The sequence below is a fragment of the Mytilus trossulus genome, chromosome 8 (assembly GCF_036588685.1).
Source record: "Mytilus trossulus isolate FHL-02 chromosome 8, PNRI_Mtr1.1.1.hap1, whole genome shotgun sequence".
NCBI classification, from domain to species: Eukaryota; Metazoa; Mollusca; class Bivalvia; order Mytilida; family Mytilidae; genus Mytilus; species Mytilus trossulus.
The window spans coordinates 45,135,034-45,159,078 of NC_086380.1; the positions used below are offsets into that span (position 1 = coordinate 45,135,034).

At 32.1% G+C, this 24,045-nt stretch overlaps 1 protein-coding gene across 1 annotated transcript; it reads right to left on the minus strand.

The window, feature by feature from the left end:
• Positions 1 to 1,724: 1,724 nt before the first annotated feature.
• On the minus strand, positions 1,725 to 8,383 carry LOC134681940 (perlucin-like protein). The gene is made up of 5 exons (XM_063541564.1): positions 8,322 to 8,383; positions 7,546 to 7,643; positions 5,678 to 5,774; positions 2,568 to 2,793; positions 1,725 to 2,115 (listed from the first exon to the last, which is right to left on the minus strand). Exons 1-5 carry the CDS (start codon positions 8,362 to 8,364, stop codon positions 2,082 to 2,084), a joined length of 498 nt encoding a protein of 165 aa, XP_063397634.1. The 5' UTR covers positions 8,365 to 8,383; the 3' UTR covers positions 1,725 to 2,081.
• Between the last annotated feature and the right edge of the window lie 15,662 nt (positions 8,384 to 24,045).

A 24,045-nucleotide genomic window follows, 5' to 3' on the forward strand; every position in this document is an offset into this window, starting at 1 on the left:
TCCCTTGACACCATTTGCGATTATGGTCTTGAGGAAACGATGATAGTCCGTCGGACGGGGACGATAAATGGCTGACCCGTGTTAAGAGAGAGCCACATCTCTTGCACGTTAAAGACACCCTTGTAGATTTCGAAAAAGAGTAGGCTTATGCCGCTACAAGGCAGCACTCGCTTCCGAAAAGTGGAGAGGGATTAATATAAGTTGCAAAACTTGTTTCCCAATCCACTATAAATAAATATGTTTAAACTAAAAAACGTCCATTGGTCTATACAAAAACAAATGCCAACAATAACAACTTGCTACTTTTGGATAATGTGTTTTATGAATTTATTTCCGTCGTATATCCTCAATTATATCGTCTCTTTAAAACATTTAATGTGTATCATCAACATTGTGCTGTTTTAATGAAGGGAAATAACACCACTACTAACCGTGTACTGAAATGAGCCCCGCCTACAACCTAATATGGAATATACACGGTCTACACGTGGGTGCTTTTAATAAACCATATTCCTACACATGTATATGAGGTAATATAAAAATAATTATAAGAAGATGTGGTATGAGTTTCAATGAGACAACTCTCAACCCAAGTCAAAACTTGTAAAAGTTAACCATTATAGGTCAAAGTAACATCAAGCTATAAAACTATTCAAACAGAAAAACCAACAGTCAGTTAATCTATATAAAAACAAGAAAAACTGAGTAACACGATCCTAAAAATGTTAAAAAGGATTTTATATGTTGTAAATATTTTTATGATGGCACTCTATACGATATACAATAATCAAGTATTCATACAGTTTTGAGGAGTCAGATCTTCATCAAGGTCGTCTGATTTAATTAAAAAAACCCAGAACAAAACAAAAAGCAATTATATGACATTTTGTAAAATGTGGGATATACCGTCGTGGACGAAATGCAACTGAAATATCGACTAATATTATATCAAAACGACAATTTTGAGGCAAGGCTACTTTCGTTCAGTGAATGTATTTTTAATTTTGTTGGTTTAAACATATTTTATCGTTCAAATAGGACAATTGGATTAAACACAGATTTTTTTCTATTTTGTTACAACTTCCTTTTTATAAAAGAGACATGCTTGAAAAATATCTTACAACAATTCTTCGATGAATCAGAAAAATATGATATTTGAATCAAGTGGACAATGATATTCTTATCTTTTTAAAAACAACTTAAATCCTTTTTAAATAATTTTGAGATCGTGTTACTCAGTCAATAATTTTGCAGCGATTTTTATCTTTGTTTCTTTTTGTGGTTTTCGTTTTTGCAACGATGTTTGTTATCTGAAATTCCTCAATTTGTGATTTTGATTTTCCTTCTGATATATGCTGGTAAATAGACAGTTATTAAGTATTCAGACAGTTTTGAGGAGTCATATCTTCATCAAAGTAGAAGAAGATATGACTCCCAAAACTAAGGATTTTCTTATCCAAGTAATGGATTACTTTAGCCGTATTTGTTACCACTTTTTTGGAATTTTAGGTCCTCAATGCTCTTCAAGTTTGTAATTGTTTGGCTTTATAACTATTGTTGTGAGCGTCACCGATGAGTCTTATGTAGAAGAAACATGCGTCTGGATTTAATTTTAATCCTCGTACCTTTGATAACTGTATTGTGACTCCAAGCAAGCATTTCATCGACTTTACATTATTGATGGATGTAAAATGATTAAACCACCATTTTCATTGGTAACTAATTTGCATATATATATATAATCCGTTCATTCGTTTGTCCGACAAATATTTCCTTCACTGTTTTATCCCATGTTTCATTTTTCTCGCGATTTACTGACCAGAATAAGTTTATGGTTAGTCAGTAGCTAAAAAGTGCATTTGTGAGTACATTTTGGAGACACATACAATCTGTTGTCTGATACTTTGAGTTACAAATGGGTTGTGCTAAGGATAGCAACGCGTACATTTGTTTCATCATTTAAGTTTATTAAAACACAAACTCTTGGATAATTTTGTTAAAAAATAATGTTTCTTAAAATCATCTGTAGGTATAATTAGCAACGGCTAAATAAATGAGAATCTGTCTACTGTTCTTCCTATTCAACCAATGATTTCTCCACTGTCAACCATGCTTCTAAAACAAAAAATACAAATATCTTATTATTCTTACATAGTCATAGTACTTAAGAACATAGACGTTTATTTTATCCAATATAGGAGTTTTCAGATTTGAATCCAATCTGTGAATGTTAACTATTTATTCATCATTTTAAAAATTATTGCAGTTCTACCTTCAATAAAGATGTTATTCCGACTATGACTTTTTATCATAATGTTAAAATATTTTGTGAAAATCGGCATTTCACAAGTCTGATTAAATTGTTAAAATTAGGTCAGGATGAAATTAAAACACAACTGAATATAACTAACCTGAATAAACGATGCATCTAACACGAATAAGTGAACGCAGGCTTTATAAAATAGTTAAATCTGTTTTTATTAAAATGTTGACGAACGGACGTTTACACCATATAACATGTATAGCGCTCATTCATGATAGAAGTATAAAAAGAATACAAAACTTACCCCTTCTCACAAATAAAATACAAACTAGTATCTTTGCAAAAGTAATCGCCCCAATCGAACTGAAAAGGAGTCCATAAAACCCCACAATTTTGATGAGTATGACCCTCCGGTTGTCCTGGATACCAGCTTACATATGTTGCAGTCTTATCTGATGAAACCCATCTGAAATCATCTGGTACTTCTATATCATTCAATCCCATCCAATATCCACTCGGTGGACTAGAATCTAAAGATAGAAATGATATTAAATACAAATTTGACATATTCTCTTGCACGATATGGAGCATAAGAAAATGTAAGCAGTGTTTTGGAGGGAAAAATCGTCTGGAAGATAATATAAGAAGAACAGAAACGGGAGATATTGAAATGCAACTACTCGTTTAGGAGTAAATTCGGATCTAAAAGAAAGGCAAAAGACACCAAAGGTATTATTATGTCTGAACGGTCAACCAAGTCATGGTTGCGTCCGTAAAATTCAAATTTATAAGTAGAAAGTAAACTGACAACGCTATGGCTAATAAAGAAGAGAACAACAGACAAACAAGACTACAAAAGACACAACATAGAAAACTAAAAACTGAGAAACACAAACCCAACCAGAAACAAAGGTGATATCAGTTTCCCCGGAAGAGTAAAAAGATCATGCTCTTTATATATCACCCATCATAATGCTCATGTTAGTACAAACCCGGATATAAGTCAAATGTTGGTAGATTTGATTTGAGGAAAAGGGAACGGAGTTGTAGTTACAACATTTGGAGCATATTCGCTAGCATCTGTGTTTCGGATACATATATTCCATAACGGTCACCCACTACAAGTAAAATTAACGAAAGGATGACTTCAACTTAATCATATTCAACTGTTGGTTTAATAGCTTCCTTGTGATCAGTAACCCTCTATCTAGTAAATTATGGTAGGAAATACAAGCCCTGGAATATTGAAACTACATTGAGATATAATCCGTATGCAGGCGATGCTGGAATAGTGCTACATAGAATGGAAAGTTCAAAATTGAGAAGCTTAAACCTTTTCTATTGTCCTAAAATTTTGTATTCAACCAACCCTCATTGTTACTTTCTAGGTGTTATTCGATGGGATTGATTGACTGATCAAAGATACAAGTATTGAAATATAATTGCACCAGACGCGCGTTACGTCTACAAAAACTCATCAGTGACGCTTGAATAAGAAAATGTTAAAAAGGACAAATAAAAGTATAGTATTGTTACGGTTTAAGGGGTAAGCTGACGGTTTTGTACGTATAACTTTTTGGGCTACTCAGTAATCCATCACTTCTATTTTTGCGTTCGTGGTTTACTATTAGCCAACGCGTATGCAAGGACATAATGATATAGAGCTCGTCTTCACTGTTTGATCAGGGTGTTTTCTGACTGCCCGATTGTTCCCACCTCGGTTTACCCTTATTTCACATGTTCCCGCTTTATAACCTTGTTATTTTATTATTGGAGGGTCTGGATATTGTAACCGGGCCCAATAAATACTGAGAGTAAGCTTAGTTAATAAAGTCCCGTTTGGTCATTTCCCGACTTGACATAATGTCAACATTCCGATCGCCGACATTTGCATCGATTTGTTTATTGACGTCGGTGGCATACTGACGTTACGATCAGCATCCAACTAGCATTACGTAGTATGTCAACCATCTCCATAGGGGCACGATACGTTGGTGGGATAGATGTATAAAAGCAAGTGCACAACTAACTCGAATAACAGTCTTCCAGGAGACTGCGGCCCGCTACCAGGACGTTCACTCCTGATACCAAAGAAATTACCAGAGCAAAAAACAAATTAGCTGCAGTCAATGGAACCCGCAAACGACATGTTACATGTATGCATCCCCGTTGGATTAATGGACCAAGCCACGATAGACCTAGATGTTTCACTACGTTTACTACGATGTTGACAAACGATTAATGTATCAAAAGGGGGGATGTCTCTGAATAGTTTACGCTAAAGTTCTCTGGTGGGTTTTAAGTGATTTATACTTATAAAAGTCTTGAAATTGGTGTATATAATACATTGTAAAGCTTCAATGCATATTGTTATCTACTGAGCATGTTATAAGTAAGTAAGTGCGTTTCTGAGCTACTATATTTAGACTAGTACCGTAGCTATTTCGCCTGCTACACTACATAGTGCCTTGATGATTGTGCCAGCTACGCTACCAGTATTTACATAGTTTGTAACTAGACACCAGAGTTGACAGATCTATATTAGTATCGACCCATAACCTAGTCACCAGTGTATAGTTAACCTTGTAGAATACTTTTATTAGGGGACACTCCTATCCCGTAACAGTATGAAGTTAAAGAGCATTTAGGACCAAAAATTCCGAAAAGTTTTGCCAAATACAGCTAAGGTAATCTGTTCTTGGAGTAGAAAAGCCTTAATATTCATAACTTCAAAGTTTTTTAAACTGTTAATTTATAATTATGACGATATCAAATGATAAGGAATTTCTTATCCTAGCTTTAGATTACGTTAGCCGGATTTAGCACAACTTTTTTGAATTTTGGATCCTCAGTGCTCTTTACTCATTAATTTTTTACTTGTTTGGCTTTATACTTATTTTGATATGAGCGTCACTGATGAGTCTTGTGTAGACGAAACGCGCGTCTGGCGTACTAATTTATGATCCTGGTACCTTTGATAATTATTAATGGACATATGCCTATAAAACATTATAATTTAGGTGAAGTTATTCATTTATTTTGTAAACTCATTATTATGAAACTGTATAAAAGAAAAGACAAGATGTACAGAAATGAAGAGAAAACAAAATAACCGTTAAAAAACACCAAAAACTGGCTTGAGTAACACAAACCCTATAAATAAAACAATAAGGGTGAACTTATATATATATAGATATATATAAGCTGAAAAATCAGACTGTTCTTTGTTAAATAAGTGGTTATAGACGCAATCGATAGTAGACATTAATGACGAGATACCATTTGCAAAATGTTACCGCGATATAAGTTATTAGTTCATGTCTAATGTCTAATTGAAATAGCTTTTGTTCTCAAGCATAACATATATATTATTTTTTTTTGTTTTTTTAACTTAACAAAATTAAGTTAACTAACCATGGTCATGAAGGCTTCGAAGATGATTTTTGATAAACGTGTCTTCATGTGCTGTTTCTATTTCTAATAGTTGTGACTTGAAAGCTGCACATATTGCCTGTAATGAATATTGGTGATATGTTAATAGAAAGTGGCGCAAATTACCTGTAATAAATAAAGTGTATATGTAACATGAAAGCTGTACAAATTGCATGTACTGAACTTTGTAATAGTGTAACATGACATCTGTACATATAACCTACTATGAATGTTTTATATACAGGTATGTTACATGAAAGAGAGACGACAGGTATTAAAATGCATATTCGAACTTACAAGTGGACAAAACAAACTTACAACGCCGTAACAAAAAGCTGAACCAACAAATAAACAACACAAGAGATAAAATTTTTAACTGTGCAATGCGACCTCACCCCAAACACCCCAACCAAACTGGGGGTGATTACATGTGCTCCAAAGGGATTGAAAGATACAGTTCCGTCTGTGGCACCGATCATGTTGCTCATGGAAGAAACAATGCGGTGATAAGCCTTTTCGGTAGGTGACATTTGAGGAAAAGATGCCGGAATTGTAGAAATACGTTTTGAACATATCATTCGTCAGCTTTTAATAAGATCGTCCATACCGGTAAAACAAATCGTTAAGGCGTCAGTATGATTTGCGAAAGGAAGGGTTCAACTTCAATACTTGGAAATCTGGATAAAATAGTTTCTTTTGAAGCAAGAACCGTCAATCATGTAAATCATGATATGAAAAAAGTAAAATCACAAAAATACTGAACTTAGGAAAATCTAATCGGAAAGTCCATAATCAAATGGCAAAATCAAATAACAAAACACATAAAAAACGAGTGGACAAGAACTGTCATACTCCTGACTTGGTACAGGCATTTTCAAATGTAGAATATGGTGGATTAAACCTGGTTTTATAGCGCTACCCCTTTCACTTTGATTACAGTCTCATCAAATTCCGTTATATTTACACTGATGCTTGAATTAAACAGCCTTAATTTATTCGTTCATAGTGTATTAATTTACGTTTTTTTTTATTGAGTTAAGCCTGCCAATTGATATTTTATCGTGTGGTTTCTATGTTGTGATGTTATGCTATTGTTTCAGAAAAGGAAGAAGGGTTTGATCCATTAAACCATTTAATCCGGCTGCCCCTTTGGTATCGTTAGTTCCTCTTTTAAAAAGTTCGCTACGATTTATATAACATTAATTTTTCTACTCGCGAAAGTGACGAAAATAAATCGCTCGCGAAAATTAGTTGGTTAAAGTATACTTCATATGAATGTGCTCCTGAAATTTTGCAAAATTGAAATGAAAGTTTGTAACTGGTAAGCTGTGTATTTGACCTGAAATTAATATTATATATACATGTATGTCACTAGAAAGATGCACATATTACTTATAATAGTAATCAAAAGTACCAGGATTATAATTTTATACGCCAGACGCGCGTTTCGTCTACATAAGACTCATCAGTGACGCTCAGATCAAAATAGTTAAAAAGCCAAATAAATACAAAGTTGAAGAGCATTGAGGATCCAAAATTCCAAAAAGTTGTGCCAAATACGGCTAAGGTAATCTACTCCTGTGGTAAGAAAATCCGTAGTTTTTCGAAAAAATCAAAGTTTTGTAAACAGAAAATTTATGAAAATGACCATATAACTTATACTCAAGTCAACACCGAAGTGCTTGTGATCTTCAACAATGAGTAAAACCCATACTATATATCAAGGTAATAAAGGTCACGAAATAGCAAATAAAAAACAATATGTCTAGATAAAATAAGTACGATTTGAGACTGAAAAATATACGAGCTCTGTTTTGCTCTCTCTCACGTCACTTGAACTTTAAACTTACAAGTGCATCAGCCCAATCTACTGGCGTTTTACTAAAAAGATAGCAAGATTCGTTATATCTGAGCCATCCATTACGACAGACGTCAGCGCCGTAAACAACTGAAAAAGATAAAGCATGGTAAATATATAAAATTGAGAATGGAAATGAGAAATGTGTAAAAGAGACAACAACCCGACTATATGCATACTTTTGAAATGACAACAACGATTCAGGAACTCAATTTTCGGCTCTCCCTTGACACCATTTGAGAGAATGGTCTTAAGGAAACGATGATAGTCCGTCGGAAGGGGACGATAAATGGCTTACCCGTGTTAAGAGAGAGCCATATCTCTTGCACGTTAAAGACACCCTTGTAGATTTCGGAAAAGAGTAGACTAATGCCGCTACAAGGCAGCACTCGCACCCACAAAGTGGAAAGGGATTAATATAAGTTGCAAAACTTGTTTCCAAATCCACTTTAAATAAATATGTTTAAACTAAACTAACGATTTAAAAATACACTTGCTATGAAAAACCAAGTATGTCAAAGTTGATTAAATACAAAAATGAAAAACGTCGATACTTTGCTGTCACATTCAAGTTTATTGAATACGAATTTCTTATCAATTTGTAAAGAAATAAGACATGACTGTCCAATACATGATGAATCAACTTTATCCTTTCCCGGCGTACTCCCAAATTTGAAGAAATAATGTCCATGTCAACATTTTATAAAAACTGACAAACATTAATTATTGACAGTAATATGAATTTACAATAGTTATGACTGTGCTTACCAGAAAAAAGGAATACAAAATAAAATGTTCCAAGTAAATTCATTACTCAATGCCTGTTAAACTTTATCTATAAAGATAATATTAGTGACGTATGCACCTAATTACTTCTTGTGATCATTTTACTTTATTTCTGTTCGTTTAGAAAATTACGAAAACAAACATTAGCGAAATTTACTTAAAAGTGGTTTCGACTCTATTGTATGTTAGGGTTGTCCATAAGCACAATATGTAGAATATAGAACCATGTATAATATATATTGTTGAAAACGGAAAACCGTGAAATTATGAAAGAGTTGTTTTAAGAAAGGCTTAACCTTTTTAATTGTTTGGCTTTATAAATATTTTGATATGAGCGTCACTGATGAGTCTTATGTAGACGAAAAGCGCGTCTGGCGTACTGAATTATAGTCCTGGTACCTTTGATAACTATTAAATTAGTCCAAAGATTTTCGAGATTTTCATCAGGACAATACGCTACAACTTTCATATGCAAGTTTTTGTGATATTACTTCAAGAACTAAAAACTTCTTTTTTGCATCTTAAATTAAGAATACGAAGTTTTTGTCCCCTATGGTGCAGTATTTGAGTTGGCACAGTTACCAATAATTAATACAGAGTTGAGCATGATTTAGTGTTGCAGTATTCCACAATTCAGATTTCTTTCGTGTGTCTTGGGAATCAATTTAAATATTGTTGGTAGACATAAATTTTTAGTTCGTAGCTATAGGTTGTTGCCAAACCTCGGAACAATGCACAAAATCATTGTATTTTAACAAGATCGTCAAAATGAGCAGTCTTTCAAGAGCAATTAGTATAATGAAAATATATATGTTTTTTTTTACTAAGCTTAACTTCAGACTTTTGAAATAGATCAATTTTAGATTTTTTTTCTCTTATTTCTTGACAAAGTTGAAATTTGGGGCAATATTTTGCCATAAGTGAACCCTGCGATATAATGAAGACTCCCTGTCAGGTTCATTGAATTTTTAATCTTAATTATCGTTAGTGCAATTTTGCAATTTTATTTATTTCTTACTGTATTTCAAGGTTTTTGTTAATCCCATATCTTCACCGGATGTACAACAAATGCAGTATGCTATGTTATATAATACCTTATTACCGAGTATCACCACAGAAAAATAACCATAACTAGATAAAGCATAAATATTTTGCTAAGAATCCTGAACCAAAATAAATCAAAATGGCAAGATTAGCAAAGCTCTACAGTTAAATTACGGATTTTAGTGAAACATTCATGTTATGGTATTTTGGGGAACTTTGATAGTGTGTACAGCAGAACTTTATCTGCAGTTCCGATTTCTATTGGAAAACAATGAATTTTGATACCGCATTTATCAGATTTTGTTTTTATTACTTATTACACCTGTCTCCCATATTGCCGGTAAAATTATTATCACATGTTACAATAAGTGTAAGACTCGGACCCGACTTCTAATACGAATAAGAAAAAAAATGGAAAATAAATGGATGTGATCATAAAATAATATAAACATGGCACATTTATTATTAGTTTTTGTATCTAATTTTTTGATATTCAACAATGATGAAACAAACGTCAGCTGTCTTTCAGTCTGTAACATAAATGACTTGCAATTATTACTATGACTGTAGGGTATTCAAGTTTTATTAATGCAAATGAACTCAGTATCACACTGATATTCTCCGGAAGTATCACCAGCCCATTAGGCAGTGCTTCGGTACTGTCACAGTTTTTTTTAAATTCACTCGTGCAAAGCTCTGATTCCTTGGCCAGTTTTGGCTATAATTTTTGGTTCTAGTTTGTTTATAGCTCTTCATAATTCAATCAGAGAAGCTTTGGATTTCCGAATATTTTGGCCTCGAGCATCATTGAAGAGAAATTAATTGGCAAAATGCGCAGCTGGGGCAGAAAAACTGTAAATAACTAAAAATTTTGAAAGCTATGTATGTTCACAGTTTTATGAATTCTTAAACAATAAAAAATGTACTATATCGCTCAGTCAGATTTCATACAAGGTCATTTGTGTCAAACAGCGATGACTTAACTTATTGATAAATGGTTAAAATATTTAGATAATGGAGAAATAGTTGGTGTTTTTAGATTTCAGTAAGACTTTTGACCTTATTAACCATGTCATACTTTTAGAAAAGATTTTTTTTATCATATCAGAGAACACATGAAAGATTGGATAAAAGCATATTTGTCCGAAAGACACCAAGAATTTCAATACGCTAACATGAAATCTGATAAATCGTTTGTAAAATATGGAGTGCCTCAAATATTCTATTTTAGGTCCTCTGTTAATCGTATATATGTGTTTTGTTTGGTGTTTGTCTTTTCCTTTTCGGCCATTCTATTGTCGGTATCTTGTATTATTTTTTACACTTTTGTTTCTCATCCTTTTGTTCTATGTCATAAGTTCAAATCTTTATTCCCTGCTTGTGTGTAATGTATCTATAATATCTTAGTTGATTCCACACAATTTCATTAATTAAATACCTTAAGATTTGTATTACCCCTAGTTGAAAAAGAAATGTACTGGTCTATTTACATTGCTGCAGGTTTTCCTATTATCTAACTATGAAGTCCGTCTTAGTCAAGAATGCTAAATGTCTTCTTGTTGTATATTGTCATTTAACTGTCACTGACAACGATTTTCTCAATGTAAAGACTAAATTGCACGCATATACAATTTTAATATTTTTATGTACAAAAGTGAACAATTCGTTTTTTTTTCATTTCAGGACAGTACATTTAGGCTGGTGCTATGAAGATTTCTATGCATACCAATACATGTAAATGTCAATCACCAATCTTAAAGGGAACTGAACAGATAGTAGGATGATTGATAAATGTATAGATCATGTTTGAAATACACGTATGTTGAATTCGTGTTATATCTTCAAAGTATGAAAATATGACAAAATTTTACGAAAACCTCATTTGACTATTACCCCGAAAATAATGTTATCAATTAATATAGATAAAGATATATTTTTGATTTTATCTTTAATAAAATGAAACAATATGTTACATACATTTCAGGACTGATTATATCGGTTACCTCTGGAAGAAGGGTATATATAAAATCACACACTATATCAAGTAGGATAAGTATTGACAGTGTTGCTAAGTCAAGTACTTCACTTTTTTTCTTCCATTAAAAACTTGATTTTCAAAATATCAACATTCCAACTGCATCGTCATATGAGGTAAAAATCTCAGATCTGATACTGTATTCTAGGATTTGCCTTTCTTATCTGAATATCATTGAAACAGGGCGACTACAAGAATGAATGTTTTAACATAGGAGATGCAGTATGATTGCCAATGAGACTACTGTAAACCAACTTATAATCGCGGTTAATTGTTTTGCAGGTTAAACCCTTTTAGCCAACATTACGAATGAGTTTTTTCTAACTTTCTTTGTGTATTTATTTACGGGTACTGTTTTGTATTTGTGGAATTCGAGTTGTCTTACTACCCAAGGCAGTCGCGAAAACTAGTTGGTTTGCAGTAACCCCTTTACAAAATCATGTAAATTCAAGCATCATAATGTCATCACACAGCCTTCATCAATGCATATATCTAATAATCAGCTTTAAAAGGTCCTGACAAGAGAAAATGTAGGATTTCAAACAAATAAACAAAAGGCATGTTTTTTGACATTTAACCTTTTTATTTTTAAAATTGAAGTGATCCGTATTCAAAGTTTGACTTTCTACAATACTAATGTCACATATAACGAGATGAACACATGATGACACATATTGATATAATTTAGACTTCTATTTCCGTTATAATTGTCGATTTCCCAATTGTATTAAGTAACATATTCTCCATCCCATTGCATAGAGTTTACCAAGCAATCAAATAAATTCAATTTTCGGAAAAATATTCCTCTTATGACATCACCGAATTAAACTTACCACCGAGTGTGCTTGCTTGTCGATTAACACGGCATATGGAACATGTATAGCAGGATTTTTCTTTCCTTCAACACCGCCTATCCATCTGGTTTTTGATTGTTTTCATGTTTCTCGGTCTTTAGCTTTATATGTTGTGTTGTTTATACGGTTGTTTGTCTTTTGGTGGTGTTCCTTTTTCGTCATTGAGTTTGTTTACGACTTAAAAGTTTGAATATTCCTTTGGTATCTTTCGCGCCTCATTTTTTTTTATTTATTTAGAAAATATTCAGTGTTATTTCATCTTGTTTGGTTTAAACCCACTTGATGGCTATATTAGTCCTTAAAACTACATGTTCAAACTACAAACTTAATATTTCTGTCTGTGCGGCGGACTAGTTTTTCGGGTCTATGACTTTTTAAGCTCTGAATTGTTTATTGGATCATGTAATTGTCTAGTTTTGTTTTACATTGATTTATATGTTTTGAATGAATTTATAGAAATTGAACAGCGGTAAAGTTTTGTTGACATCACAGATAACAACTTGTCATGGGCAACCCATCCTGTTCTTTTAATTGGTTCTTCATAGCCCTCTGGGTGCTCTGGATAGGACATTCGTTTTCATTCTTTAAGTTTATTCAACACGTTTAAAGATATTTTGTTTAATCTCGGGCGGTAAAAGTGTGACTTGTCGACATATGGTTTTTGTTTGCCTTCTTGGTACATTATTCCTGCTTTCAGGAAATAATAATGCGTACATAGATCGTTTTGAGTGAAAAACACCCCGTTTATAGTACATGATGTTGTTTTGCAAAGGGTTACCTTGAAACATAATAGGTAAACAATCCCTGAAGGTTTTTTTTATACTTTTTCAAACACTGGTACTAATAAAGAGAGAAGAAAAAAAAATATTATGAGCTGAACATATAATTTAAGATAAATAGGTTAAAAAAGGATAATAATTGAATTGAGAATAGAGACGGGAATGCCTATATAAAAGGACATATCATTGGATACTTTATTGAAGAGAAATAATAATGGAAAAGAAATATAAGTTATAAGGATGTGATACGAAATATAAGCTATGCCAATTCTTATAACGAACAGATGATCAAAACAATATAACCAAGGATAATAAGGCACTGTTTTATTTCCATCAGTCCTGGTTTAACCAATTAATTTACCACCGTCAACAACACTTCTGAAACAAAAACATGCAAATTCATTTCCAGAAAATCAAAGACACACAGATAGTTCAGCAACTTTGTACGATGCATCATAAAATTAACTCCTTCCATACATGCCATACAACTATCAGTTTAAACATATTTATGCACTTTAACCTTTTTGTTTATTAATGTTTATTTGTGTAATTTGTGTTAGCTAGTACATTTTGAAATGATTAACTTTTTTCAGTTTTTACAAATGTTTCTTTTCATTCAAAATTCTCTGTTATCTTCGCTCTTGCTGGTTTGATCACAGTTAATTACTTGTATCCTTTTCATAATTCGTAAAACTGCTGAATATATATGCAAACATTATCAAATTAAAGTGTTTTCTTATAAATAAATGATTAATTTAAAAGAGTTTCGGTGCTTGCGAATATCTTTAATGCATTCGACACAGACTTAAAAACATCGATATTTTTCGACATTTCAGACAACTCTTTACAATTCTTGTGTTTTTGGTGGGATTCTTTACTCACACATTTAGATTTCTTTGTTGTGTTTTATAAATTGTTGTTTGTCTATTGGTCTTTTACTCTTTTCCATGGCGTTGTAGGTATAGTATTGACTTATGAGTTTGAATGTTCTTTGATATGTTTTGAATCTCTGTTTTTAAAACTTAATACTCTTAGGATGATTGTGGAGAAGTTTGGTTACACTTTGATTACAAAAATTTAAGAAAAATTGGTAAAATTGACTATAAAGGGCAATAACTCATGAAGGCGTCAACTGACCATTTTGTTCATTTGACTTAATATTCAAGATAATAACCCAAATCGGCAAAATTTCCTTAAAATGACCAATTTAGGGGCAGCAATCCAACAACAGGTTATCTGATTCCTCTGAAAATTTCAGAGCAGATAGATAAACACTTTTACGCCTGTCAGATTTACTCTAAATGCTTTTGTTTCAGAGATATTAGCCAAAATCTACAATGTACCCCTATGTTCTCTTTTTTTGCCATTGCGGCCATTTTGGTTGGTTGGCCGAGTCACCAGACCCATTTTTTAAACTAGATACCCCAATGATGATTGTGGCCAAGTTTAGTTTAATTTGGCCCAGTAATTTCAGAGGAGAAGATTTTTGTAAAAGTTAACGACGGACGACGATGACGACGATGACGATGACGGACGACGAACACAAAGTGATGAGAAAGGCTCACTTAGCCCTTCTGACCAGGTGAGCTAAAAAAATTAATCGAAACACTTACCCTTTTTCGCAGATAAAAAATAAATTTGCATCTTTACAGACATCATCGCCCCATTCAAATTGAAAAGCAGCCCATAATCCGCAACAGTTTTGAGTAGGGTGACCATTCGGCTGTCCCGGATACCAACTTGTATATGTTGCAGTCTTATCTGAAGAAACCCATCTGAAATCATCTGGTACTTCTATATCATTCAATCCCATCAAATATCCTCTAGGTGGACTAGAATCTGAAGACAAAAAATGGTATTTGATAAAATATGACATATATTCTGCAGCAATAGGTAGAATAAGAAAACATATATAAAGCAGTGTTTAGCCGGGGACAAATCATCTAGAAAATAATCAAGAGAAGAACAGAAACAGGCGATACACAAATGCTACTATTCGAATACACATTTTTAAAGAAATGAAGAAAAAAAAACACGCTAAGACTATTCTATATCCTGCTTTTGAAAGCACCCACAATTACATATTAAAAAAAAACAAAGTTGCGAAAAATTTCATTCAATGATCTGATAATCAACCTTATAGTTTCATATAAAAATTAGTTTAGAGAAAGGTTTGATACTAGCTCTTGAACAGGTCTTTATGGCTGTTATTTGTTCTTAATGAACGTTTGGTAAAAAATTTATTAAAATTTACATTTGTCAGATGTCGGATTGTTTTCTACGAAACCAAACTTAAATTCACCACATTGACTGTCTATGATTTTTGTTATTCAAAATTGCATAAGAGACAATTCAAACTAAGACCTCAAACATTATTATACTTAAAAACAAGTTGGTAATATTTGTTATCGCTATTTTGTGCATTTTTCTTTTGATCTTTTTTTGTGATAATTTTTCATATACTTCTACTCGCTTGAGATGGAAATTTATCGCTCGAAACTTAGCAGGCACGTGACGTTACTAATGAAATTAACATGAAATTGCCAACGTCGTCATATGTAAAATAGCGATAAACAGATTATCATTGGTCATCTCAACTCGATTGCCTTTCTCACTATCGCCGTCCCGGCTCAAGTGAGAATATCAATCTCGTTGAGATGATCAACTATAATCTATAATTCTCTTTTCCAAAAAAAACTGTTTGATGAAATTTCTAATGGACTTTTTATATCGACCATGTTCTATGGGTTTTTTCTCATTTAAAAAGCCGTACATTTACCCATAATTGCCATAATTGTCCACTTTATTTGAACTTTTGTGTATAGTTGTTCCAGTGGCAATCAAATCACATCTTCTTTGTTATACTTAGATATGTAAATACTCATATGGCATTATTCCTTACACGAAGTAATTGATTTGTTTTGTGAATTTGTTCTTCAAAAAATCAGTCATAAACTTTTTTTTCATTCATATTCCAAAAACTAGAAAGCATACAAGCACCAATTACAAAACAGCGTTTGTAAAATTTTACTATGCATCTGTTATCCGTTTATGGCTACAAGAAGTTTGTGGTTAAAGTCTTAATATTACATTAATCGTTTTGCAATGCATTTTCAAATTATGAACCCTAAAAGTAATATGTATGAAATATTTCAAAAGCGGGAAATCACATTAAAGTGTTTGGTGTACTCATCCTCTTTCTTCAGTATGTGTTTTGAAGCAGACAGGTTTAATAACATCGACTTACTTATCGCCATGATGCTTGATGCCAATCTATATATCTTTACACAAACGTTAATGAACTGATTATTAAAAGACATTAAGTATAGCCACATTTGGACAAGGAATCATAGCTTTGTATGAGGGAGATAAACATGTATGTTTTAACCATTAGTAATTTCCAAAATTTTACTAAAATCAATAGCAAATCCTGATACCTTTGATAACTATATACACTAACCATGGGCATGAATGCCTCGAAGATGATTTTTGATAAACATATCTTCCTGCGCTGTTTCTATTTCCAGAAGTTTTGATTTGAAAGCTGAACATATTGCCTGAAATGAATTTTGTATTTACATTACGTGAATGCTGCGTACTTTATTTGTAATGAATATTTCTTATTTTGTACGTTACATAAAAGCTGTCTATATAACATGTGACACATATAGTGTATATGTTACAATAAAGATGCGCATATTGCCTGTAATTAATCTCATGTATCTGGTTCTAGAAGAATGCACAATTTGTCTGAAATGAAATTTATGTATATGTTACCTGAAATCTGCTCAATTGCCGCTCCTGTATCTGGTTCAAGAAAATATACATATTGCCTGTCATGAATGTTTCATATACGTTACTTGAAAGCAGCACACTTTGCCTCCGATGACTGTTATATGTAGTACGATAGCTGTACATATCGCTCTTGACGAGTGAAGTACACTGCGCATACTTAACGGATCTTGTATATACATGTTACATAAAAAGTAAAATCACAAAAATACTAAATTCAGAGGAAAATTAAATTGGAAAGTCCCTAATCACATGGCAAAATCAAGTAACAAAACACGTAAAAAAACCAATGGACAACAACTGTCAGCTGTATTATTGCCCCTTTATGAATGTTGCGTATATGTGACATGGATGCTACTTACATTTAAATATATGCTACATGGAAGCTGTTCATAGTTTACATATGTCACATAGAAGCTCGTTAGATTTAGATTGGAATGTATGTAACTTAGAAGCATCATATTTTTTGAATAAATGTTTCTTGAAAATTGCAATCTTGGTATCTATGATGAGTTTTTTTTTGCATATGCAACCTGTAGGTAATGATATATATTAATTATGCAAATTTGTCCATTATCAATAAAATATACATATATTAGTTTTTTGGGTATACATTTTCGCATATTTAGACTTAGTTCTATCTATATTTGATGGAAACATGATTTCGCTGTTTTGACAGTTTTATCAGACAAGTCGACAATAAATATAGTGTATTAAACACTTAATTTCTTGGATCACGTATACCCAATTAAACTTGGACAATAAGTTTTCAACTTCATTATGATCAATCCACAGTGTAAAAAATGTTACATGACAGAAATTTAATTGGACGGAAAACACCAAAAGATAAATATACTAGAAAATCACAAATTTCACAATGCAGTGCAATGTATATGAAACAAAAGGGAAAAAAACTGCTAAACACTAACATTGATTTATTTCATGTTTTTTTTTTCTAATATGTTTTGATGAGATAATGTACCTATGGCAGACATAATAAAAAAACGGAACACTGAACACTTTGAGGAGTCGAAATAACCGATACATGTTTTTAGATAATGTCATATAAAAATCAGAAGATATGGTATGACTGTTTGAATGAGAAAACTCTCAAGTGAGACCAAAAGACGTAAAAGCTTAGCAGCTATACGTCACCTGTTACCTTTATCAATGAGCAAAACAAATACCGCATAACAAGCTATCAAAGACTACCCTGAAATAAATACGATTTCAGATTGAAAACCATTACCATTTTGCTATCTTCTCCAATCGCATGAACTTTAAACTTACAAGTGCATCAGCCTAATCTACTGGAGTAGTGCTGAAGAGGTAACAGGATTCGTTATATCTGATCCATCCATTACGACAGGCGTCATAACCGTTAACAACTAAAAATACAAAGCATAATAATGCTTGCGTAATATTGAAATGAAACAAGCAATTTAAAAATACTGTTGCTTGATTAAATGCAAATATGAAAAACGTTGCTACTTTTTGTGTCACATTGGTGTTTATTGAAAAAGGGGTTCTAATGAATTTTATGTATCATTGTCATTTTGGTTAGTTTCTTTTGTTACCTATTCTGACAACGCACTGGAACTTTTTTTTATTTTCTATTCGTGTACAAAGTATGAAGTATTCTAAATACTAATGATTTTCTTATCCTAGGCAGATAACCATAGCCGTAATTTGCACATTTCTTTTGGAATTTTGGGTCATCAATGATTTCCATCTTTGTTTTAATTTCTCTACTGTTTTGACCATAGCGTCACTGATGAGTCTTATGTAGACTAAACACGCGTCTAGTGTATTATATTATACACCTTGTACATTAAATAACTATTAGCATGTCGTAATGTTCTATTGTATTGTTAATTTGCGTATTTGTCTGTCCTGAATATTCTGCCATTATTTGTATTGTAGTCCTGTCATGCAATGTTGTCATTTTAGTGTTATATTTGATATTGCCATAAAAGCTTTAGGTTCAACCCACTATTTTTTTTTTAAAACGTCCTGAACAAAGTCAGGAAAATGGCGAATGTTATCTTATAGTTTGTTTCTGAGTGTGTTGCATTGTCGTTTTTTTTGTGCGCACTTTAGTGTTTCTGTTGTTTCGTTGTTTCATTTGTAGTTCATTTATATGCTTTGGATTTTAGTATGACGTCCATTTTCCCTTAACTACTTCACACTTTTTTTGGGGGGAAGCCGAGCCTTGAAGACGCATAGGTGGCCTTTAGCTGTTGTCTGCTCTTTGGTGTTTTTTTTTGTCTCTTTTACATTATACCCCCAATTCAATTCTCAATTTAAAGTAGAAAAAAGAGATGTTTGTCTCATATAAATTGTATAACGAATCAACTTTATCATTGACCGGTGGCAATTCTTTTTAGAACAAACTTTGAATAGATAGTGTCTAGGTCAACATTTGTTGTAACACATTTTTTTTACTGACAGTAACATGTATTTAAAAGAAAGTAAGAAAAAAAGAGAAAAAAAGTACCGAACTCGAAGAAGGAAAATTCTAAACAAAAAGCCCTTATCAATATTTTTTTCCTATGCTTACCAGAAAAAAGGAATACAAAACAACATGCTCCAAGTAAATGCATTACTCAATGCAGTTAAACCTTATCTATACAGATATTATCAGTGACGTATTCATCTCAATACTTCTGAAGATCAATCTGGTGTATAACTGTTCCCTTTGAAAACAACTACATTAGTATTTATCATTGTGACCAGAAGTACTGATGTGTTTGTGTGAAAAGTGGAATAGAAATAAGTGAAGTATGGGTTATAAAAAAACCAAAATGGTATATAAATGCCAATGAGGCAACTGTTAGTTTGAAGGGAATGTAAGCAATCATTATTACATTATCAAAAATTTCTGATTCAATAATGAGAAAAACTTTATAGTCCTTTATAAGGATCATAAAAGGCAGCACATGAAAAATGTGAAACAGTTAAAGCAGAAAACTAATGTCCTCATTTATCATAAAATAAAAAAGACAGACGATAGCCACTGACCTACATGCTTCTAACTTAGGGACAGGCACGTACAGAATGTGGCTGGGTTGAAGATGTTTGTGAACACTCCCCTAACATGCGACAGTGTATTGATTTTATTTTACAAGACAGGATTTGTAACACGACACATCTATCTCCGCCATCCTTCTTAATATTTTATTTTTTTAGTTATATATACATATATATATATAAACTGTTTTTACACCCTTCTACAACGAAATTGGTTGTACATGCACACGTATAAAAATTGCGGTTTTTATCCAACGCAATCATAATTTGAACGTAGTTTTCAATTTAGACTCGTTTATATATAAAAATGAGAATGAAAATGGGGAATGTGTCAAAGAGACAACAACCCGACCAAATAAAAAACACAACAGCAGAAGGTCAATGTAGCGAGAAATTCCCGCACCCGGAGGCGTCCTTCAGCTGACCCCTTAACAAATATATACTAGTTCAGTGATACTAATTTCCAAATTGTACACACGAAACTTAAATTAAAATAATACAAGACTAACAAAGACCAGAGGGTCCTGACTTGGGACAGGCGCAAAAATGCGGCGGGGTTAAACATGTCTGTGAGATCTCAACCCTCCCCCTATACCTCTAACCAATGTAGAAAAGTAAACGCATAACAATACGCACATTAAAATTCAGTTCAAGAGAAGTCGGAGTCTGATGTCAGAAGATGTAACCAAAGAAAATAAACAAAATGACAATATATATATATATATAAAAGAATTTTAGTTATGATGTTGTTCTATACTGATTAGCTCATTACTTAATGAAGAAGTTTCATTCCAGCTATACGTGTGGTTATTTATCGAGACATGCTTCTATATAAATGATACATCTATATGGGAATATGATACCTTGTTATAATCCCAAGCTATATACAGTCATTTTTTTTTCAATGTGCCATTTTCCCTAATTAATAAGGAAATATGTGTTGATTTAAAGTTCAATGACATAATAATCAGGTATATATTGGCACATGTAATATTACACAAACAGTCATCGTTTTTATTGAACTTCCATAAGGAAGCGGAAATTCATTTCTTCCATAAACAAGTAAGACGAAAATATTTAGCCGATTTTGTATTTCTTATCAGTGTTTTCATGATTATGCTTCTAACTGGGGTTTTATTCATGACTTCATCAGCATTAATCATAGTTTAAAGCATACTAAACCATGCGCAGTTTTGGTTATTCGCAACTAGAATAGTTAGGGGTAGTTCCATATGTAGTAACATGTGACCTAAAACTATTTAAACAAGCAACGGTATTTATTTATTGGGTAGACCTAAAACCATAATAGTTATGACACAGTAAAAATGACAAATACGGAATTAAAGAATGTTTGTTAACTCAAGGGTATATCTTAATAAATAAAAATAAAAATATCTAAATTAAGTTGAAAGAAATCCACAGAAAATGTATAAATAGTCCGAAAAAGGTGTTACAATATTATATGATATCCGAGAAGTATGGCAGTATTTTACAAGTGCATTCTAATATTGTTATCAATATTCCTATTAACAAATGCGAAGAAACGATGTGCAAATGTAAATGATTCAATAAAGAAGTTTCACAGATATACACAGATGGCATCAGATCTAACAACGTATACTGAGAACAACTTCGTCTCATCTAGATCATGTTTTGACAATGTGAATAACTACAATAAATCAATATTTACATCGCACTATTATGGAGAAAAGAGATGTGATGTCGTTGCAAAAGAAGATTCAAGTCATGTTAGTTCTAGCACAATTTGTCCCTGGTACTACGATATAACATTTGATCGTAACAGAAATCCAGCTATTATGCTAGACGCCAAATGCCGCTGTCCAAGAAAACCGAAATTTCTTAAAGATGAAGACGATTTCTGTAACTGTGAAAGACTTAAAATTGCGTATCCAGTATTAAGACGTCGTGATTCAACTTCAAATGAATGGAAGCCAGTCAAGGAAAATATTGGAGTCGGGTGTGTATGTAAAAAACCTATAAAGACATAAAACAACGCGACGAAAGGTTCGATTGAACTTAATCCATGGATCGAGAAACTATCTATGGAGAAACTTCTTAATTAAACCATGTTAACATTAATACTATAGGGACGTTCGAATGTTTTGTATTTGGAGCACGTTAAATGTTTTATATTGATATTTTGTTAATTTTGTAACAGGGGCATTACATTATTGTTTTACACAAAAAGTTCTAGTCAATCGTTTATTCATTTCCCGTTTAAGGGAAACAGTAAAACATATAGCAATAGCTGATTTTCTACATAGTTTCCTGTTTTAAATATGATAACATGTATCTAAATAGACATAGTTTTCGTTCATTGATACAGCTGGTTTTATGTAATGCTTGTTTGAATATAAACCATCCAGATTGATTTAAAAAAAGATAATAAATGCTATTGTAAAGCATAATTTGTATTGACAATCTTGGATAGAAAAGTAATCGAATGATTTTTTAGAAATAAGGACAATTTTAGATATGAATACAATCTTTTGAATAGAAGTACTCATCTTTAATTTAGTTTTTGGAAATTACATTCTCAACAATACAGATAAACCATTAAGATAAGTAACAAAAAAATAATCACATATGAACGGTAGATTTGATTTAATTCAAAAATAGTTGAACTGTAAAATGTTGCTGTCGAAAAGCAATGAACAATTTCTAAGACAAAAGTCTTTTAAAAAATGTAAAGCTGTAAAAAGACTTATTTTTAAACGCTTAATAAAAAAGGAAGATAGTTTTTGTTCAAGAATATAGAAAAAAATTAGTTATAAACACAACAGGCAACTTGGATTAAAACATCGCAGATTTCAAATTATTTGCGATTTGATATATGATTCAAACGGTCAGTCGCTCCATTTTATCATTAAGGTTCCACTAAAGTCAAAATATAGGACACTTCATATACATCTAAACTTTGCCTGTATTTTTCAACCTATAAGGAATAAAGTCATAAACTATGAGAACATATGTTCATTTAAACATACTTTACATATACACACTGTATAAATTGTAAATAAACTTGAAATTGTTATGTTGTGGCCAAACCGGTTCTTGGGGTGAACAATACATTTTCAAAAAAATCTGGAGGCCTGCAAGACGACTTTATTTGCTTAAAATTGGTATGAACGAATACTATTACATTTAATACAGGGTAAGCGCATGTTAATTTTTTATAAAATGTATTGATTTTCGAGTTTCAGTTAATTTCATGTATCTAAGTAAACGAATATCGAAGGTACAATACAGAAATTAGACAAATATGCCATTAAAACATATGTATGTGACAAATCAGCATCCGCTTGCCCTGCATTACATGTAACAGTATTCGTCCATACCAATTTTAAGCAAATTAAGTCGTCTTGCAGGCCTGCAGATTTTTTTGAAAATTTAGTGTTCACCCCAAGAACCGGTTTGGTCACAACATAACAATTTCAAGTTTATTTACAATTTACACAATGTGTATATATAAAGTATGTTTAAATGAACATATGTTCTCATAGTTTATGACTTTATTCATTATAGGTTGAAAAATACAGGCAAAGTTTAGATGTTTATGAAGTGTCCTATATTTTGACTTTAGTGGAACCTTAACATAGTTCATATAACATGTAAATAGCTATCATTATTATTTTTGAAAATGTACATCACATTGACAATAAAACTACACTTACCAGTTAGGTAATGATAATCATTGTACCACATATTGTGGATTTATCATTTTTATGTTTTTTTATACTTAATAAAATTGTTATTCTGTAATCAATGTTTTTTATTATTTCAAGAAGTACAATTGTGATCACTTCTTTTCAATATTTTGAAATGTTTCGACAAATTCCAGTTAAAAATGGAAGTCATAGTACCTGGGATATCATCAACAATTTTCACATTTTCAATTTTGTCAAATGACCAGAAACAGTTACAGAGGTCCTCTTTTCATCTAGCTTTGTGTATTTGATACCCTTTTGGTTATATAGATATCTTTGCATTAATTCCTCTTTGATTGTCTAAATTAATTCCGAAATAGGTATTAGCAATGTTATTTCAACTGATCGGACGGAGCTTACGTTTTAATTTGCATAAGGACAGTCTATGTGCAGACGTGTGTGATAAGGATGATTACCGTTATAATTATAACTGATTTCTAATCA

Excerpts from the sequence above, each read along its gene's own strand:
- LOC134681940 (XM_063541564.1), bottom strand. The coding sequence starts at position 8,364 with ATGAATTTACTTGGAACATTTTATTTTGTATTCCTTTTTTCTG. Across the intron at positions 7,644-8,321 it reads TTTTGTATTCCTTTTTTCTG|TTGTTTACGGCGCTGACGTC; the intron begins GTAAGCACAGTC and ends TATCTTTTTCAG. Across the intron at positions 2,116-2,567 it reads TATTTTATTTGTGAGAAGGG|AAGCATGGTTGACAGTGGAG; the intron begins GTAAGTTTTGTA and ends TTTTTGTTTTAG.